Genomic DNA, 19989 nt, shown 5'->3' with positions numbered 1-19989 from the left:
TTCAAGGGCTCTGTAAAGACATTTATTAAGTATCTTTTCAGGACTATTGCACATTCCATATCCTTCAGAATCAAGCTAATTTAGAAACATTTCAGAATAACACTCTCCCCCAAACATATAAATTAATAGATAATTAGGCTTTTCATACTGTAGAGGTCCTGTTACTGTGCCTATAAAGAATACAAGCAATTAAGAAAAGTGTAATCCAGCAAAATTAGTGGTTATATTTAAATAAACATCTGAAACATGTGTGCGGTCCATGTGCTACAGTAAAGTCCTTCTGTCACAGAAAATGATGAAGGTGAACTTCCCATTTTTCCTTCTCTAGAAACTTGATAGCTATATTCCTTCCAGGAAAATTTTCTTCCTCTGGGTCAAATGACACTTTTAACCTTTAGATAACCTGCTAGACATGAGTGAGACTCAGACAATCAAAGGGATTGTGCCCTAATTCTGTTCAGGCTCCCAGCAATCCTAGAGTACTGGAGGCTGCTGCTGAAAATGTCCCCTACACAAGGAATCACTGACTATCCATCTGGAAATGGCATATATATTCTATTGCTCAGAAGCCTCACAGTGTGACAGGCACAGGGCATGAGGAAAACACAGAGAAACCCTTGCTGGTAATTCTCTCATTCACTTCTCCTGACTTTGCCTCCTTGCACTGCTTTACACATTAATGCCTGCAGCTTCACTATCACTCTTCCAGTTCTAACTCTTCACCTCCCACCCCCATCAGTGCAGATGCTCATGCAAATAAATATTCACAATCTATTGTGACCTTTTCTTGGCTAAAGAAAGTGTTGTGAGGATCACTTCAGGTGCAGTGAACCTATAAATTAGCTTTACAGCGTTATCACCAGGATTGAACAAGATCAATGTAACATAACATTAACAAAACATGGAATACAATGCAAGGTGCATCCCATCAAACATGGAGAGAGGAATCTACTGTGATCCTGTCTAAAACAACAGTGTTCACTTCTGCATTACCCTGTAGCCACAAGGCACTGGCAGTCCTCCAGACAGACCCACTCCATCCCCCATCCCTGCACAGAGGCTGGCAAAAGGAAAAGCAGAGCAAAAACCTCCAACTGCACACCCAAAAGGGAAAGAAAGAACAGCTGCTCCTACAAGAGAAGACTAAATGGAAGAAATATTGATGGCCCAACAAAAAGGAAACTACAGCTGGGCAGTAGCTGGAAAAATGGGGCAAGGAAATGACTAATCAAGATACTGAAGAGAGCCTTTTAAATGGTATCTTTAAAGCCTTCCTCCATGGGTGGAGAATTCTGGCTACCAGAAAAGTCATTCACCTCTGGGTAGGATCTGACACACACTCCCAGGTCCCAAAGTATAGACATATCCTGTGTAGGCATCATATCAGAGCTCTGAGGTGTCAGGCTCACCACTCTGAGGTGGTGGCTTGGCCCACCTTTATCGAGCTGAGTTGATATTCAAGCTACACACCCACTTCCTGGTTAAATAACATCCCGAGGCTGAGACTCCTTTGGACTCCAGATAGGCACAGCTTCCAGAGCCTTTTACTTCAAACCTGTCAGGGAGAAGGGAAGACAAGATTACTTGGACACCCACAATCAAATATTGCAATAGAGCAAAGACAGCTACGGGCATCTCAGGTTCTCTTTGAATAAAGCCTGATTTATCTCAGGCAAGGTACCACAGGAGGATGATGTTTTGTGCCTTGAAGAGAACACCGTGGAGATTGTCTTTTCTTAATGGCATCTTGTGATAAGAAGACAAAATCCAGGACTTGTACTCCTGCATCTTGTTTGGTGGTCACTTAATGTGAAATACACCCTTAGGGCAGAGACTGAAACCCAGGTTTGCTCTTCTCAGGGATGCCACGCCATCAAGATGGGCACCACCACTTTGCATTTCCACATCCTCTTATACAGATAAAAGGTTCCAGCAGGAGCTGTGAAGCACATGTATCTCTCATTTCTCCCTTGCTCAGAATCTAGAAGGCACCATGGTTAAGGGATTGGGGAAAAACAAGAAGCAAACCTCAGTTTCCACACTATAGGTGTCCCTACATAAGAGGTAAGGGACTCCTTTAGCAACTGTGTTTTCAAACAAAGTGCTATAAAATTCTGTGGATTGGCCAAGAAAACTGGAATGGTCTCTGGAAAAGCCAAGGGACAAATCCCCACCAGTGTAGTAACACCTGAGCTTAGATATCAAGGTGTTTGCCCTCCCCTTCAGGAGGGGCAGATTGAGGTAAGCAGTGAGGCAGAAGTCCAAGAATGGGAAGAAACTCACTGAAAATGAAAGCATCAGTGGATGTCTTATTGCAGAAAGGGGATAAAAGAGTGGGAAGGACTGCAGTTTTCAATTTGAGGTGCCCACATGTTCCTCATATCTCACACTAAATGCCTTTGTCAGATCAAGCCTTTAGGGCTTGGGGATGAAGTGAATATAGTCACACATCATCAGTAATGTCACAGACTTAAAAGTATTTAAATTTTCCACTCTTTAAGGTAATTTCAGACTTGTGAAATCTCAGTGCTTATGCCTATTAATGGTAATTCTGCCAACTCCTGCCAGCAGCTGCTCCAGGATGAGCTGCAGCAGCCTCTGAGGAGATGGGATGGCTGCCAGGGAGAGGAACAAAGTGCCCCACACCTGGCACTGGTGGCACAGAACACAGAACAAGCAGCTCATGCAACACAAATCCACATCTTCCTTTCCCTCCAGCAGCCTCTTTCAGAAGAACATTCTATAAAAATGAAAACATTTTTATATGGAGTTTACATGGAGTCTTAGCAGTCTCCCATAGCAGTCTTTGCTATAAACCTCACACAGCTTACATGCAGGTTTGTAGTTTTGCAAAATATATTCTATACTGAGGAATTTGTATTACTGTAATCTTCCCTTCCTACCTCCAATGCCTTTGGCATTTTGGTGTCTCTTGGTTTCACTTTCTCTAATGTCTGTTATCATGAGCCTGCCTCATGTTGCTTCTCAACATTACAAATTTATCCCCTAACTTCATCTGCCAGTTTTTACAATGCCATGTGAAATCTTCACTGCATTCCATACCCTCTCTATAATCATCCCTTCAACATAATAACAGATATTTCCTACAAGTCATTATTTCTGTATTATTTTTCTTACTCCCCTATAATCGAATATCACCAGCAAAACCCCTCCACATCAACTTACAGTTCATTGTCTAATGCTTTTCCATTTACCCAAAAGAACTCTTCATTTCTTTTATGGAGTCCAATCCATGGGTTTTGCTTTGTTATCTTCATCATAAAGTTCTGTAGGAATAAACCCGCATGAGAAAAGAAGTTCTGCATGTTCAGTCCAGCTGTCAAAATACAAAGTCCTTGATCCAGGGCCAAAGCAAAACAACATTCTAGCCTTGCAGAAGAAACAACATTAAAACCTAAATATAGAGAGACTGGTGACTGGGATAGGGTTGACTGACCTAAAGAGAGGCTATTCTAAAATATCAAAAATATATCTAAAATATCTGCTTTCAAGGTCTGCAACAGGTACAGAAGAATATATTCTCCTACATATCTATCTATCTATCATCTATCTATCTATCTATCTATCTATCTATCTATCTATCTATCTATCCCCCTTTGTGCAGGGTGGAATCTTTCCTAATATTGTGGTATAATATAGGAAAAAAAAATGCTGCAAGCTGCACTTTGGGTAACTATTTCCTAAAGCCAAAGGTCACAATTAACGTATTTACCAACTTGTGTGTCAGTAACCTATCTCAATGTGAGAAAACAGTTGTGTAATTAAAGAAAAATGAGATGCAACAGTGTTTACCCTGATAGATGCCTTTAATTTGAGTGTTTATAACTGTTAGCAGCACCAAGTTTAATTCAGACAAGCACTCGGACATTTCATCAACTGCTCAAGCTGATGTTTCCTGTTTTCAGGGAGAAGAGGCAGTTTTCTGCAGGCTGTGACTCATTGTGGTCTTTCATCAGCTTCCTAACTGTTCAGCTGAGGAGGCTGGCAAAGTGGTTCCCTGGAAGTGAACTGGGGGGGGAAACAGGATCTCCCTTTGGTTCCCTTACCAGCTCCTGAAGATTTTCGATGACCAGGAGGGAAGAGTTGTGGGAAGAGCAGTGGCTCTGGCTGGAGTTCCAGTCAGCTTCACTCTCTGAGAGGTTGTAACACTTCCTCTGGAAGTACAGCCAGCCTGATGGACACAGGTCCAGGGGAGGGCACGCAGGAGAGTCTTTGCCCAGAGAACGATTTACTGGGAAAAGACAAAAAACAATCTACCCATTTCTTCCAGCTGGAAAGGTTTTACTTTCTGACTGCATCACCTAAAATAATCCCAGTCTAGCCACAGCATTGTTACTTCTGTCCAGCTGAAATAATTACTGTAAACTAATGATACAGTCTGGATCCTGCACCCTTCTGCCCCTTGATATATCCTTAAAAAGATAGTCGGGGACAAGTTGTAGAAATAGCTGATGAGGTGATAATAAAGTATCACCCAAGGACTCTTCTACAGATTAAAAATTCCAACAACTCCAGTTTTTGAACGCATGGCTTCCTCGCAGCTGAATTAGTAACTTTGTTTATTATAGTGTCATTTTTGAAGGACTGCAGATCCGTAGGACAATCTTTCTGTTGTTATTTGTTTTCCTGAACTTGGATTAAGACCAACAGTGATGTGACAAACTTGATACAAAAGAACAGTAAAACTAAACTGAGCCCTCCCTAACCCCACTGAAGCATGTGGAGTTGTTTCCGCAGCTCTGGCCCTGGTCTACAGTTCCAAACAACACAGAATCACAAAGGGGCTTGGGTTGAGAGCAACTTCAAAGATCTTTTTTTTTCCCCCTGCCATGGGAAGGTACAGATTCCATGAGATCAGGTTGTTCCAAGCCCCATCCAACCTGGCCTTGGATGCATCCAAGTGATACCTTAAGTTTTAGCTTTCATATTTCTCAGGTTCTGTACTGCAGTAATGTATAACTCCGAACTTCATATGAAGTGTTAGCAAGTTCTCTTCACAGTTTAGTTAGACAAAACAATACTTTTCCAGCCTGAGAAACAAGGACACTGTTGCAGCTTCGAGCCCAAAAAGGTATAAATAATGGTGAATTGAGGAGAGCAATCTGGGAGGATGGGACTTCATAACCTGAAGCTGTAATTGGACAATTAACCCCAATGTGTAAATGGACCAAAACTTATAAAAGTGGGGAAAGTCGTGAACGGTCATCCATTTTGGGCCCATCTTGGGTGTAGCCACAGCCAGGATCTTCAACCGCCCAAGGTGTATCCTTTGAAGGCCTTTTAATAAATACCTACTTTATTCCATTAACTCTGTCTAGCATCTGTTCCAAGTAGCCTCTCTAGGCATCACAGGGATGGGGCAGCCACAGCTTTGGGCAGCCTGTGCCAGGGCCTCACCACTCTCTGAGTATAGAACTCCAAACTCTGGTAACTTCTCTGCTAATCATATTTCCTTTTAAAATTCCTTACTTACCAAAATGAATACATGAAATCAAAATGACAGCAGCAGTAAGGACTCCAGCGACAGCTCGCCACAGCCAGATGTTTGAGAACAGACCTGAAAAAATAAATGTAATGAGTTAAAAAACAAAATAAAACAAACAAACAAACAACCCCCCCCCCCCAAAAAAAAACCTGAAAAAAAAAACCCAACTCAAAAAAACCCAGAACAACAAATAAGGACCAGCTGAGCGGGGAGTAGAGCCCAGGAGGCACAAAGCTGTTTAAAAACCCCAAAAACATAGCTGTGGAGAGCAGGCTGGGAGCAGAGACATTTAACTTATCTTCACAAGGCTACTTAGCTAACAAGAACTCCGAGTAAATTTTACTTACATCATCCAGAACTTGAAGCGATCAGAAGAGAAAGAAACGAGGATGGGAAAAATTATTGTGGACAGTAAGTTCGATACTGACCTGGCGCCTAAACATGGCACGGGTAAGTTAAATAAAAAAAGCCATCAGTTCTGGAGTCCAAAACGTCTGAGCAATATCCAGCCTTATCCCACAGCCACAGCTTTTTAGTCTCCTTTTGTTTCCCTGTAAGTTCCAGGGCTTTGGAAGCGCACACGGCCCTGCCACTGTCCGGGGAGCGGCGGGGACCGGCTGTCCCGGGAGGCTCCAGAGGAGCTCCCCTCTCCTGGCAGCCTCTGCCCGTCCCCAGCCCGGCACCCCCGGCCAGCTGCGGAGGGATGTCCCGGCTCCCCGCCCTTACGGCAGCCCCTGGCTGTCCCCCGGCCGTCACCTTTGCCGCTGAGGGCCGTGCCGCGGCCCGCCGAGCCGCCGCGCGCGCCGCCCGCCATGGGCGCCCAGCTGGCGGGGCCCGGGGTGGGCCCGGCCCCGGGGGCATGGCCACGGAGCGTGGGCTCGGAGCCGGCCTTGGCGCCGGGAACAGTCACCCCGCAACTCCCCAGAAACGGGAAACGGACGCGCTTTCAAGGAGAAGTCGGCTCCCGCAAGATCTCGCCGAGATCCTCTGACATAAGCAAATTCCAGGAACTAATACAAAGAGAGAAGGCTCTGGTTTGGTTTGGTTTTGTCTGCTGGGGATTTTTTTGGGGGGGGTTTGTTTGGTTTTGTTTTTGGTTTTTTTTTGTGTCGGGTGTTTTGGTTTTGTGGGCTTTGTTTATTTATTTGCTTGGGGTTTTTAAAATTTATTTAATATTCATTTTCTTCTTTTGTACAGAGGAGGAGGAGAATAAAATCAAGTGTTTAAACATTGATTACTTAACTCTTTTTGGGAAACCTGGCCAGTGATTTGCTTTACCTAGAAGGACATAAAGCCTGATGGTGCTGTCTCGCCAGCTGTGGGGATGAAGGTGCAATAGAAATTTCAGCATCGCTTGGAAGACAGGGCCAGACATACCATCCATTTCATCTGGTGGTTTTGCACAATAACTGCTGTTCTTACGACAGATCCGGGCTGTGTTGTGTGTTCAAACAGCCTGAGGAACACAGCTCTCTCCCAGTCATCATGTGGGCTCTGTGTGAGGAATTCAGCAGTGGTTTGTCCAAAATAAGCATCCTTCTGTACCTGGGCAGGAAACTTCAAACAGAAAACCATGGGAATGGGGGGGTTACACCTTAAGCTTTCACTGCAGTCTCCAATTACTTTCATTGTCAAGGATTCTGAGCAGTGCTGAGCTGCTGAAAATCATCTCCAGGTCTTTATGTTTACACCTTATAAAGAACCATATAAACTTTATACTTCCACAAGTATAATTTGAATAGCAATTGATTTTAGCCCTTGCCTGCAGCAGGAGTTAATTTAAGCTTTGAACGGAGAGAGCTGGACTGGTCAAAATTCCCAGGAAGTCACTGAGGAAAGAAAGGAAAAATAAAGGGTTGGAGACAAGCCCAAAAGATATGTGTAACAAGGCTTAAGGCATGGAGGCTTCAGGGAGGTTAGATCAGATCCCCAGGAGAGAGAAGAGCTGATGGATCCAGAGACCACAAGCTGGAGACCAAAGGCTTTGCAAGACATGAATCCAGAGGGGCAGAGGATGAGAGTGGAGTGTGGAATTAGGGCAGCAGGGAGATGATGCAGAGCATGTTTTACACACAAGGAGACAGTGGAACATAGGTGTGTGCACAGCTGGCATTCTAGGAACAGCTTATTCAGCATTTATTCACTCTGAAGGAGTGGCTTGGGCTCCTGCCACTCAGTCCTGCCTGTCATTGAGGTAAAAAATAGCACTGTGGCTTTTAACCACAGAGCATTGAGAAGTGAGCGCTCTCTTCATGTTCACCCACGAGGTAATTCTCTACCACAGAAGGTAATTCTGACAGCTGCAGGAGATTCTCCAGGCTGGCAAAAAAACCCTGAGAAATGCTGTAAACATAGCTGTGAATCATCTGATCCTCCAAAATTACTGTTATTAATCCTTGTTAATTAATTAATTAATTAATGTTGTTAATTAATGCTTGTAACTGAGACACTCACTTTCACCTTCACTGGTCAGTTTGACTAAGAAGCCTCAAGACAATTCCTAAAATGAAAGTTTAACAAGATAGGAATTTCTTGAAGCCTAAAGGCAGAAATACCCTCCAAATTGAATCACTGGAAAATTACTTTAAAATATTGCCATGATGTAGGGAGAAAAATGCAAGCATTTTAAGGAAAAAGCATGACATTTTACAAAAGGGCTCTCATGGGACTGACTTGAAAAGTCACAGTTGGATCCTGTTGTGCTGCCTCCTGGCTGCTGCTATCCCAAAAAATCTTTGATTACCTTTTATTGCTCACTAAATATAGAATCATGGAATGGTTTGGGTAATTCCAAACCCTCTGCCATGAGCAGGGATACTTTCCACTATCCCAAGTTTCTCCAAGCCCCATCCAGCCTGGCCTTGGACACTGCCAGGGAAGGGACAGCCACAGCTTCTCTGGGCAACCTGTGCCAGGGCCTTACCACCCCACAAGTATAGAACTTTTTCCTAATATCTGCTCTAAGTATTTTCTCTTTTAGCTCAAAACTGTTCACACTTGTCCTGTCACTATCTGCTCATGTAAAAAGTCACTCTCCCTCTTTTTTTATAAGCTCCCTTCAGGGACTGCAAGGCCACAATGAGGTCAGCCCAAAGCCTTCTCTTCTCCAGGCTGAACAATCCCAATTGTTCCCTCAGCCTTTCCTCCCAGCAGAGCTGCTCCATCCCTCTGATGCCCTTGGTGTCCCTGCTGTGGCCTGGCTGCAGCAGCTCCCTGTCCTTCCTGTGCTGGGCCCAGGGCTGGATGCAGCCCTGCAGGGGGGGCTCAGCAGAGCCGGGCAGAGGGGCAGAATCCCCCTTCCCTGCTGCCCTGGGGCTCTGGGTGCAGCCAGGGGGGTTCTGAGTAGGGGCATGTCCAGCTCTCACCCACAGCACCCCCAGATCCTTCTCCCAGGGCTGCTCCCACTGCCCATTCCCAGCCTGGATTCATCCCAGGGGCTGTCCTGACCCTGGTGCAGCACCAGCACTTGGCCTGGTTAAACCCCATGAGATTCCCATGGACTACTTCCCAAGGAAGAACAGAATTTCTCTACAGAGAATATGTGACTCACCACAGAGCAAACATAACACTTAGCACCTTGAAACATCACTCACCATTTGAAGCCTTTGCAGTCACAAACCCAAAACAGTTCCAGAAAGTCCAGTGTGTGCTAAAAAAGAACCCAATCTGCCAGTGATTGCTGCAAGCTCTGTAGCACTCTCAGTGCCCTTAAGGTGTTCTTTGTGTGTCCTGAACCCTGCTTGCTGTTCTGACACCAAATCTGCATTGGCAGTGCATCCTCCCTGAACTGCCCATTTGGCAGTGAGGTCCTTTTCTTATATTTGTCATTTAGAACCAGATAAAATTGTTTGCATGTGCAATACTGCATGAATACATTTTGTTTACATAAAATATCACTCATCTTTGAAATGTCTATTCATGTTTGTCTCTGCTTAGTTTACTTCTATGCATCAGTTCCTGGGCTTTTTAATGGTTTGGGGTGATTTCTTTTAAGAACCTTGCCTTCATTCACTGTTTTATCCCAAAATAAAATCAAAATCCCTTGGTTGTGGTTTCTGCCAAGATACTCCGAGTATTTTTTTCCACCAAGTGTATCCTGAATACCACAGCTTGAGATGCTGGAGGTCCATAGAAATAGGACTAGCTCAGAGGATCAGCTCTTGGAGGTGTCCCTGTCACAGGTTCTCCTCAATAAAGGTTACTAATGCAGCCAGTTCTGTCCATGATGTGCCCCTCTGGGGCTGGTGCTGTCAGCCTGGCCTGTCCCAGGGAATGTCACCCATTGCCCAGCTGCAGCAAGAATTAAACCAGCCTGGCCTTCTCTGAGGCACTGAGCACGTCTTAAAAACGAGATTCACTTAATAATTTATAAAAAGAATTTAATATAAACAAAAGACAATTAGGAGACAAAAGAAATAAAGCAAAGGGTTAAAACGGCCGGGTGCCCTGGTGGGTTACCAGGAACACACCTGGTATCTCAGGAACACTCCTTTTATCCCATCCTTGCTGTGAGAGGTTAATGCATATTCAAGCATGTCCCCTCCCTGGTTCCACCTTCTTGGATCATGTTATTTTCTGCTGGTCAGCATAATTTTTGCTGATTATCATTATTCTAGCTGGTCAGCATTATTTTGGAGTTTTTGGTTTCCTTTTTGCTGCAGATGGTCACTTGTTGATAAGAGTCTGGGCCCCTCATCCTTCCTCAGAGAGCAGATGGGCTTCATATCTTTCCCCCTTGCCAACGTCCTGGTACCGGCTTTTTGGTAACAGTTTGCTCTCCATTTCCTGCTGCTGATAACAGCCTGTTTTCCACAGCTTGATCCTCCCATTGTCTTGCCTGTTGGAGTTATCTTGCCTTCTCCAGATGAGACTGTTATAAATGCAGCGGCAAATTAAAGATTAACAAAGATTAATTTATTATAAATTAATAAAGCAACAAACAGTGAGGAAAAAAACCACAATAAATGGACAGCGCAGCGCTGGGTGGACAGGGTCTATACGCAAGGTATAGGTGTTCCCAAATCCACGTCTGAGGGTCCTCTGGCCTGGGTTTTTATAGGGATTTTATGTCCCCAGGCTAGAATTCCAACCAGTTTCCATTCACCAAATGTCCCTGATTGTCGGGTGAATGGATTTCCTGGCCTAGAACATTGAGTCAGTAAGTATCCGGGCAGAGTCTCCTCAAATGTAAAGTGAGTCTGTATGTATTTTAACATATTTCATCACAGCAGGATTGAGAGATCCGGGCTGGTGCCGATGGATATCTCAGAGGAATAGTCTCTTCTTTGTCTTTCTTGATTGAGTTTCAGTAGTATGGGTTTGGCAGGTGTGGTGTTCGGTTCTGGCAACGACCATCTTCCTGGGGCTCGTCCCTTTTGTCTTGCTTGATGGTCTCCGGCCGAAATCGGCCGGGCGTTGCCTTTCTCTGGAGGTAGACTTTTAGGCTGGTTCTTTTGTTTCTGTGATGGCCTGTGTCCTGTCTTTTCCTCCGAGTTGATGAGTCTGCTGAAACCTGTTATCTGGGGGGGTTCTTTTGCAATTCGTGGTTTTTGGAAAAGGAATTCTATCTCGACCGGGAGGAGAATTCCTTATTCCATACTTACATTTAGTTATAATTATACATACTTTATTTAAACTTCTTATTCCGAATTTTTATTTACCCAATTCTTTATTACAGTCCCCCACCTAATAATTTGAACACATTAAAAATTCGTGTTTTTCATACTTTTTCAGAGGAATATCAGGTTAAATAATGTCGTTTTCCTCTTGGTCTAATTCTTCTATATTTTCTGTGGACAACATATGTTTATTTTCAAATTCCCTCAATGCCTTAACCGCATTTCTATTCTCTTTTTCTTCCTCTAACTTCATGATTTTTGAAAGAAGGGTAGTGTTTCCCTGTGCCTTTTCTGGGTCTATTGGGAGAGAGGCAATCTGCATTCCTTGAACGACAGAATGTATCAGTCTGATCAGACAAGGAATCAGGCAGGGTAGGAAGATGACTCCGGCAATAGAACATCCTATAAAGAATACTAGCTTTTTCCACCATGCCCCTTGCCCAAAAATTTGATCCCACCAAGAGGCTTGGAGAATCGAATTCCACTTCTGGACGGGTACATGGGCTACTTTCTTTATTTCAGCGGCTAGACCCTTTATAGTTTCTCCGAAGTCATCTATCTCCATGCAACACTCTGACTCGTTATATCTGCCACACACTCCTCCCTCCTCAGCTAGCAAATAGTCGAGAGCGAGTCTGTTTTGGTAGACAAAAGCTCTCATCTGAGAATGTTGTTTTGCTAGGAGTTCCAGGGCTTCTGAAGTGTGATTTGAAACAACTTCTACCACAGCCTGTAACCGAATGAGCCGATTAAGGAGGTAGATTGGGGTCCTGTATCCCCAGCTGCCATCATTTGCCCATGTTGCCGGTCCATAATATTGTATGATTCTTTCGGCGGGCCATTCCTCCCCCTTCCACTGGTGGTTACCTCCGGCTATTGGTAGTTCTCGTTTCAATTCCCTCTTTTGTCGGGCTAGGGTTTCAAAGAGGGGAGCACCTAAAGACCTGCTTTCATCTTTAGGTAGTGTAAAGAAGAAAGGCCGAATTATTCCGAGTGTGCATGACCCTTTCCAATTTCTGGGCAATTCACTGTATGCTTTTTTTTCCGCATATCCAGTAAATCCCATCCGGTGCCTTCCAATCTCTGTTAAGTTTTGCCGGGTCCTCCCAATATTCCCTCAGGCCAAGAAAGGCATGGAAGGGATTTGCCCCGTCCTGTTTGTTCCAACATAGACCAATTAGATCTATCCATTCGCAATTATTTTCCCGAGATTGGCTCCAATAGCCCTCGGGTGATTCCGGCTGCCAAATTTTTGTCTTTTTATCTGAATTTACCGAGAGAGTTTTTACACATGGGGTGTAACCAACTAGCTCGGTGAATTCCCTTCCTTCCCGACTGACACAAAAAGTTCCAATGATCCTCTTGTCAATTACCCACCCCTCTGGTCGCCGGGTTGTTTTGGATAATTTTAATCCTGTCCACTTAAGTAATTGTTCTGGGGTTAATCCTTCTCCCTTCCATGGCCATCTTTCGGCTGATTTCAGGCCACCACATATCCAACAGTTAGTCAATCCCAACTCGGTAGCTATTTCCTGCATCAGATCTATGAATAGATTCTGATTAGGGCTAGGTAGCTTCCAATTATCGTATTGTTTTTCCAGTTGTTCGTATTGTTCACTGAGAGAGTTTAACCTCTCCTGTTCGAGTCTTTTTTTCTTATTTTCCATTTCCCGCCTCTTTAGTTCAAGAGTTAATTGTTTTATTTTATTTTCGGGGTCTGAACCATCCTCGTCTTCTGCGAAACAGATCACCTGATCAAACTGCAGACACACTCTATCATCGTCATTTTTCAGTAAATCCAAAACTATCGGTTCATTACTGAATGACACTTTTGTTTCATGTTTCAGGTTCTTCCCTTCCCAGTACAATTTCCCCCCCATGGCACAATATTTTAAGTTTGCTTTATTGTAACACAAGGGGTTGACTCTGTGGTACGCAATGAACGTTGACTGTTTCTTTCCTCCAATCCAGACAGTTTTATTACACTGCCCGCAGACCGAGATTGGGGAAACCCCTCCTATATCTCTCTTATTTCGTAGGTGGGTCGCTTGGACCTCTTTTTCCCCTGTGTTATGGGGTTGCCTTTTTCCAGTACCTATCCTCGGGATGGAGCACCAAATTTTTCCTTCCAGCTTACACAGGTCCATTTGGGTACCGTTTGCCCAACATTCTCCTGCGTGCAATTCCGGAGGGCAGGCAATCCATGGCTCGGTTCGCGAGACAGTTGGGCACTGCTCACACTTCCCCAGGGAGGTCGTCCCCGGAGACGCCTCGGGGCCCGTTCTCTCGGTCCAGCACATGGCTAGGTTCAGGATCGTCAGGATTCCCCACAATCGCATCCCTCTGCCATTCCCTCCGCCCGTATAGGAACATACGGCGGGGATAACCATCTTCTCGGCAGCAAGGACTGTCTTCAGGGGCCCTTGACGTTCTGATGGCAAACCTCCTTTTAAAGGTTGCCCACCGAGATGCCTTGATCGTGCCGCTCCTGCACGGTACCTTTACGTTCCGGCGGCACTCTATTATTAGAGGTTCCGCCTTACAGTCCAAATGGCCTCGTAATCCTTTTTGAAAAAATCGGAACCACTCAGGAGAGTCGAGTTCCAAGATACCCACCCGGGTAGCAAGTGCTAGAAAAAGGTTGGTCTGTTCTAATTCCTCTTTGTAACACGCGGCACACAACCCTTTCGGTTTTTGCCCTCCCAAACAATGAGTCACCCACGTTTGTTTACAATATGCACACTTAAAATGTACAAAAGGAAAACAATAACATTCAAAATTGGTGCAACTTATCCTGTCCTCGTTGCTCATTTGTTGTTCCGCTGAAGCCTGATTTTCAAATCTCCCGGAGGGGTTACAATTTTCCACTCGGGGGAGTCGCGAACCGAAACTTTCTTCACTCGGGAAGAGTGTGTCCAGCCCTTTTCAGCTGTGCGAACCGCGGTGTCTGTAGTCAGGAGGACGAGGAATGGTCCTTCCCAGTGGGGACTGAGGGGTTGCTCTTTCCACACTTTGATCAGTACCTTGTCCCCTGGTTGAATTTGGTGGATCGGAAATCCCAACGTGCTGCTTTGAGGAATCAATCCTCTTCTCCTTAACTCCTGTAAGTTTTTATTTATAGAAATGAGATAAGGTTGGAGTTGAACATCCTCTGTTTGAGGATGTTCAACCGGCATACCATGCTTGTACGGCATTCCATACAACATTTCAAAGGGGGATAGTCCTGTTTCTGAGTTCGGCATGGTTCTTATATTCAACAATGCCAAGGGGAGACATTTGACCCAGGACATTTTTGTTTCAATTGTCAATTTGGATATTTGTGACTTCTATGTCTGATTCATTCTTTCCACTTGCCCCGAGCTCTGAGGGTGCCAAGGAGTATGATATTGCCATCTGATCCCTAACGCATCGGACAACTGTTTGATAATTTTCGAGGTGAAATGTGTACCCTGATCCGAATCAATATGGTCTACAATACCATACCTAGGAATTATTTCCTCCAGTAGAATTTTAGACACTGTTTGAGCCGTGGCCTTAGCTCTGGGAAAGGCCTCTACCCAATGTGTCAATTTATCTACTATAACCAATAAATATTTATTTCTGCCAATTTTCGGTAATTCCGTGAAATCCACTTGGATTCTTTCGAATGGTCGATATGAGATGGGCCGACCTCCCCAATTGGTTTGCCGAAAATTCGCTCTGTTTACCTTTTGGCATATCACACATCCCTGTACCTCTTGTTTTGCAAGCTCGAAGATTCCCTTACACCCGAAGAATTTTAAAAATTGTTCAGCCAATGCCCTGGTTCCCCAATGGGTTTGTGCATGTAGTCTTTTGAGTATCCCTTTTGCTATTCCCTTCGGGACCAATTCCCTCCCGTCAGGTAACCACCATTTACCCTCTTTGAAATGTCCCCCTACCTTTTTGAAGTCTTCCTGCTCCTTTTCTGAAGGAAGCACTGAAACCTCTGGGGGTTCCCTTGGGACTAGCTCAGAAATACTTACGGTTAACAATGCCGCTCTTTTCGCCTCTTTATCCGCTAAATTGTTTCCCCTTGTATGGAATTGTCGTCCGGTCTGGTGTCCTTTTACATGAACCACAGATATCTCCAGTGGCTCCCTGACCGCTTCTAAAATTTGTCTAATTATTTCCTCATGTACTAATCCTTTTCCTTTAGTGTTGATCAGACCCCTTTCTTCCCAAATTTTCCCGAAGGTATGCACTATCCCAAATGCATATCTTGAATCGGTATAGATGGTTCCCCTTTTTCCCTTCAAGCCTTTTAGGGCTTTTAGGAGAGCAAAAAGTTCACAAGCCTGTGCTGACCAATTTGCTTTTAGGGGACCCGATTCTACAGTCTGTCCTGTTATACCATTTATGATGGCATAACCCGATTTACGTTTTCCCTCCATCATTCTCGAGGAACCATCGATAAACCATTTTTCTCCTCCTTCCAATTCCTGATCCTCCAGATCGGGTCTTACTTTAGTTTGTAATTCCACTGTTTCAATACAATTATGTAGTAGCTTTCCCGTTGGCTCCCCGTACAAAAATTGCGCAGGATTTTGTGCAGAGGTTGTCCTTAATTCCAATCCTGGCGAACTGATTAACATGGCTTCATATTTCAGAAGCCTTGAATCGGTCAACCATTTCTCCGCTTTTTTGTTGTAAGATATTTCTTACATCATGTGGAGTATAAACTATCAGGGGAGCTCCAAACGTTACCTTTTTGGCTTCCCCCACCAACAGTGCTACTGCCACAATTGCTTGCAGACACGTAGGCCAGCCCCGACTGACTGGATCTAGGATTTTGGACAAAAACCCTATAGGTTTCTTCTTTTCTGCCCATTCCTGGGTTAAAACTCCCTGTGCTGTTTGTCCACTTATGTCGACAAACAGTTGAAACTCTTTTCTGATGTCTGGTAATGTTAAAACTGGAGCAGTGACAAGGGCATTCTTTAGTTCTTGAAATTTAATTTCGTCTTGCCCTGTCCATTTTAATCGATCTGTATTTAGTCTTTCATACAGAAATTTCACCTTTTCACTGTATCCCTCAATCCACTGTCTGCAATATCCCATGAGCCCTAAAAATTGCCTAATTTGTCTCTTGGTTTGTGGGGCAGGAAGTTCAAGGATTCCCATCACCCTTTCGGGATCTAATTTCTTTTTCCCTTGTGATATCCAATGTCCAAGATATTTTACTTCGGGCTCGGTGAATTGCAGCTTGGATTTAGACACTTTCAACCCCTTTTGTCCCAGAAAATTCAGCAGGGAAATGGTACATTTCTTCACCTGCTCTTCCGTGATCCCGGCGATTAGCAAATCGTCTACATATTGTAATAGTTTTGTCCCTTCCTCTGGAGTGAATTGGGTGAGTAGCTGCTCTAAGGCTTGTCCGAACAAGTTCGGAGATTCAACGAATCCTTGTGGAAGGACCGTCCACCGCAATTGCTGATTTCGATTGGTATCTGGGTCCTCCCACTGGAAAGCGAAAAAATCTCTACTCCCTTCATCTAGAGGACATGTCCAGAAAGCATCTTTTAAATCAATTACACTATACCATACATCCTCTGGTGAGAGTCTGTTTAGTAAAGTGTAAGGATTTGCTACTACCGGAAACCTGGTTCGGGTTCTAGCATTTACAGCTCTCAAGTCCTGAACCAATCGGAAGTTCCCATCGGCTTTCTTTACTACCAGGATGGGGGTGTTATGTGGGGACATGCAGGGCTCGAGCGTGCCTCCTTTAAGCAGCTCGTCAATTATTAATTTCAAACCCTTCCTCCCTTCGGCTGGGATGGGGTATTGTCGGATCCTTATCGGATTCTCTGGATTCTCAATTTCAATTTTGATGGGAGCAATATCTAATTTTCCCACTTCCCCCTTTGAGTACCATACTCGGGGGTCAATTTCCTTTTCATCTTTTGAAGTTAAATGCAACACCTTCACTACTAATTCTGAATTTTTCACAATGATATTTATTCCTAAAGCTATGATCATATCTCTTCCCAATAGGTTGTAGTCGGCTTCTTCTACAAGCAACAAATTTCCTAAACATATCTTATTTTCTGACTCGATTTCCACCTCCTTGATTACCGAGACTTTAAATGGATCTCCTTTTGCGCCAATTACAATTACTTTTTCTTTACTCGTTTCACACCCTATAGGCAATTTCTGCAGGGTGCTTCTCTCAGCCCCGGTATCAACCAGGAAACTCATTTCCTGGCGGTGGGGACCTACCTTCAATTTTATCAAGGGCTCCTTTGCTGTTACTGTCCCCATTTGGAAGAGCCCAAGACCCCCCTAATCTTCTTTAAATATTTGTTCATCTTTTATTCGTTTCCTGCAATCCTTTTTTATGTGTCCTACTTTCTTACAGTAGAAGCACTCAGGAGGATCCTTTCGAGGAGGAGTTTCCTCCTTTTGGGATCCTTTTTGTTTTTTAGGTATCGGCTTTCCCTGTTTCTGTTCGTGTTTTTGAACTTCTTTTACTGCAGCCACTAATATTTTGGCTTGAAGTTTCTGTTTTTCGTCTTCTCTCCTCATATAAACCTTCTGAGCTTCCCTTAGAAGCTCTTGGAGACTCTTCTCCTGCCATCCATCAATTTTCTCCAGTTTCTTCCTAATGTCCTCCCATGATTTAGCCACAAACTGCGTTTTCAGCAGGACCTCCCCCACCGGAGAACTGGGATCAGTCCCGGAATAAATTTGCAGACTTCTCCGCAGCCTTTCTACCCATTCGGTAGGGGATTCCTCTTTTCCCTGACATTCCCCAAATACTTTGCTAATGTTCTGTCCTCTGGGGACCGCCTCTCTTATTCCTTGCACGATGATATTCCTCAAATCCATCATGCTTCTTCTCCCTTCTTCGGTCTGGGCGCTCCAACTCGGGCTTACGCTCGGCCACTTTTGGTCACTGGGTGTTCCCTGCGGGTGCCGCCTTTCCCAATCCCTGATGCCCGCCTGTTTAATCATCTCTCTCTCTTCCTGGCTAAACAGGGATCTCAGGATGGCCATGAGATCTTCGTAGGTGTAAATACTACTCCCTAGAAAATCGTCTAATCTTTCGGCCACTCCAAATGGGTCATCTAGCAGTCGCCCCATTTCTTTTTTGAATGCTCGTACATCCCCTGAGTTAAGGGGCACGTTTACAAATCCAATTACTCCGGGGGCGGTTGGCACTTCCCTGAGAGGGAACATTCGGTGCCCACTTTCTGTCTCTCCCCATTCTCCATTCCCTATTTTTGATTTCCACCGAGTCCTGCTTGCAGGAGGGGAACTGGAGTTTGCGGGAGGGTTTCCCCTCATTGCTGGCGGGATGTCTGCCGCAGCTAAGTGACTCAGAGGGTTCCCTTCGGATACTTTCGGTGGTCCCAGCTGTGGTGGCCGGACCGGGATTTGTGGAGGGGGTAAGCCCCATCCTTGCGTCAACACCGACTCCAAAGAGGGTGCGGTGGCTGGGTTTTCTGCAGGTGGGGGGGTAGTGAGGGTTTCTGGCACTACTCCCGGTGGTTGAGGGGAGCGTGCCTCTGCTAGTTGCCCCATGGAACCCTCGGGTGCTGATGGTACTACTTGGTCCATCACCGGAGGCTCTACTGGCCCGCGGTACGGAGGGGGTAAGTGATCCAGGGGTTCCCAGGTCTCTGTCTTATGTTCGTTTTTCTGTTTCACTGGAAACAGCCGCACTCTGGTATTTAACCAGAGTTTGGCATACTCTTTCTCCTCGCCGTCTGGCGAGACCTTTTTCTCTACGTGTGCGAGTAATTCCCTGCACGTCCATTTATCAAATGTTCCCAATACTGGCCAAGTGAGACATTTTCTCACTTCTTGTCCTCCCCAGATCTCGGCACAGTAATAAATCATTTTTGCCTTTGATTTTTCTCGTCTCTCGGGACAAATTTCCCAATTTCTCAACATCCACCCTAAAGGACTCTCTGGTGGGATGTCTAGCATTTGCTTTGATTCTTCTGATGGGCTTTTCTCGTTATCTAGTTTCTGCGTTTTACTTTTTCTCTGTCCCATTTTCTTACGATTCTTACCTGCTCTGCGTTGTGTTCGTCTTTTTCTTCGTCTGAAAGTCCTAGATCGCACCAATACTTACCTCTCGGTTAGCTGTACCGGGGTTTTCTCGATGTTCCGACTTTCTAAATCTTTTGGCTGAGAGAGTTTACCAGTTCCAGAGCTCGACTGGACGTCCCTTCCTCTCTCAGCCCCCTTTGATCGGTCCCCTGAGACTCCCTTTAGCCTCAGGCTTTACGAGTAAGGAAAGAGAGACACTTTCACACAGAATCGCTTCCTTCGCGGCCGGCCAATTCCCTCGCGGGAGGATGGAAACGCGGCCTTGAAGTCCACACTCGCTTCGTGACCAGGTCACGTCTCTCACAAACTCGCCCGATCACCCGCTCAACCTCACAGTACTTACAGCAATTTCCTGCGAGGGCGTCTTCGTGCACGTATGACTTTTTATGAGCTACCAAGCCGCGGCTTTCCCGAAGGCTCCTGCCTTCCCGAGCTCTCTGGATCCGTTCCTCTTTATTATGGTTTTTCCTCAGCCTAAATTTGGTTCGGCAATCGGAGCGAACTGCGGAGGGTCTCTGCTCCCCAGGCCGCTGAAATCAGCGGGGGTACCCCCCTGGACAGCGAGATTCTCCCACAGTTTCTTCCGATCCGAGTCACGGCACCAATCTGTTATAAATGCAACAGCAAATTAAAGATTAACAAAGATTAATTTATTATAAATTAATAAAGCAACAAACAGTGAGGAAAAAAACCACAATAAATGGACAGCGCAGCGCTGGGTGGACAGGGTCTATACGCAAGGTATAGGTGTTCCCAAATCCACGTCTGAGGGTCCTCTGGCCTGGGTTT

The 19989-nt window shown here is 45.0% G+C and overlaps 1 protein-coding gene and 1 long non-coding RNA gene across 2 annotated transcripts; one reads left to right on the top strand and one right to left on the bottom strand.

Moving 5' to 3' along the window:
* On the bottom strand, positions 1 to 6408 carry LOC111930021 (C-type lectin domain family 2 member B-like). The gene is made up of 5 exons (XM_086884979.1): positions 6263 to 6408; positions 5495 to 5578; positions 4068 to 4252; positions 3187 to 3287; positions 1 to 1555 (listed from the first exon to the last, which is right to left on the bottom strand). Exons 1-5 carry the CDS (start codon positions 6318 to 6320, stop codon positions 1438 to 1440), a joined length of 546 nt encoding a protein of 181 aa, XP_086741105.1. The 5' UTR covers positions 6321 to 6408; the 3' UTR covers positions 1 to 1437.
* Positions 6289 to 9568, top strand: LOC147653676 (uncharacterized). Its single transcript, XR_015285682.1, has 2 exons — positions 6289 to 6540; positions 6704 to 9568. It is a non-coding gene; the product is annotated as an uncharacterized LOC147653676 (long non-coding RNA).
* The last annotated feature ends 10421 nt before the right edge of the window (positions 9569 to 19989 follow it).

This window comes from Cyanistes caeruleus, chromosome 4, assembly GCF_971803275.1.
Source record: "Cyanistes caeruleus chromosome 4, bCyaCae1.hap1.1, whole genome shotgun sequence".
NCBI classification, from domain to species: Eukaryota; Metazoa; Chordata; class Aves; order Passeriformes; family Paridae; genus Cyanistes; species Cyanistes caeruleus.
The sequence above is the reverse complement of the archived record's forward strand: the minus strand, read 5'-3'. Positions and strand labels throughout refer to the sequence as shown.

Bases quoted from the DNA above. Each gene is read 5' to 3' on its own strand.
- LOC111930021 (XM_086884979.1), bottom strand. From the start codon at position 6,320: ATGGCGGGCGGCGCGCGCGGCGGCTCGGCGGGCCGCGGCACGGCCCTC. The intron at 5,579-6,262 runs GTGACGGCCGGG...TTATTTTTTCAG, and splicing joins CACGGCCCTCAGCGGCAAAG to GTCTGTTCTCAAACATCTGG. The intron at 3,288-4,067 runs GTAAGGGAACCA...TTATTCCTACAG, and splicing joins TCGAAAATCTTCAGGAGCTG to AACTTTATGATGAAGATAAC.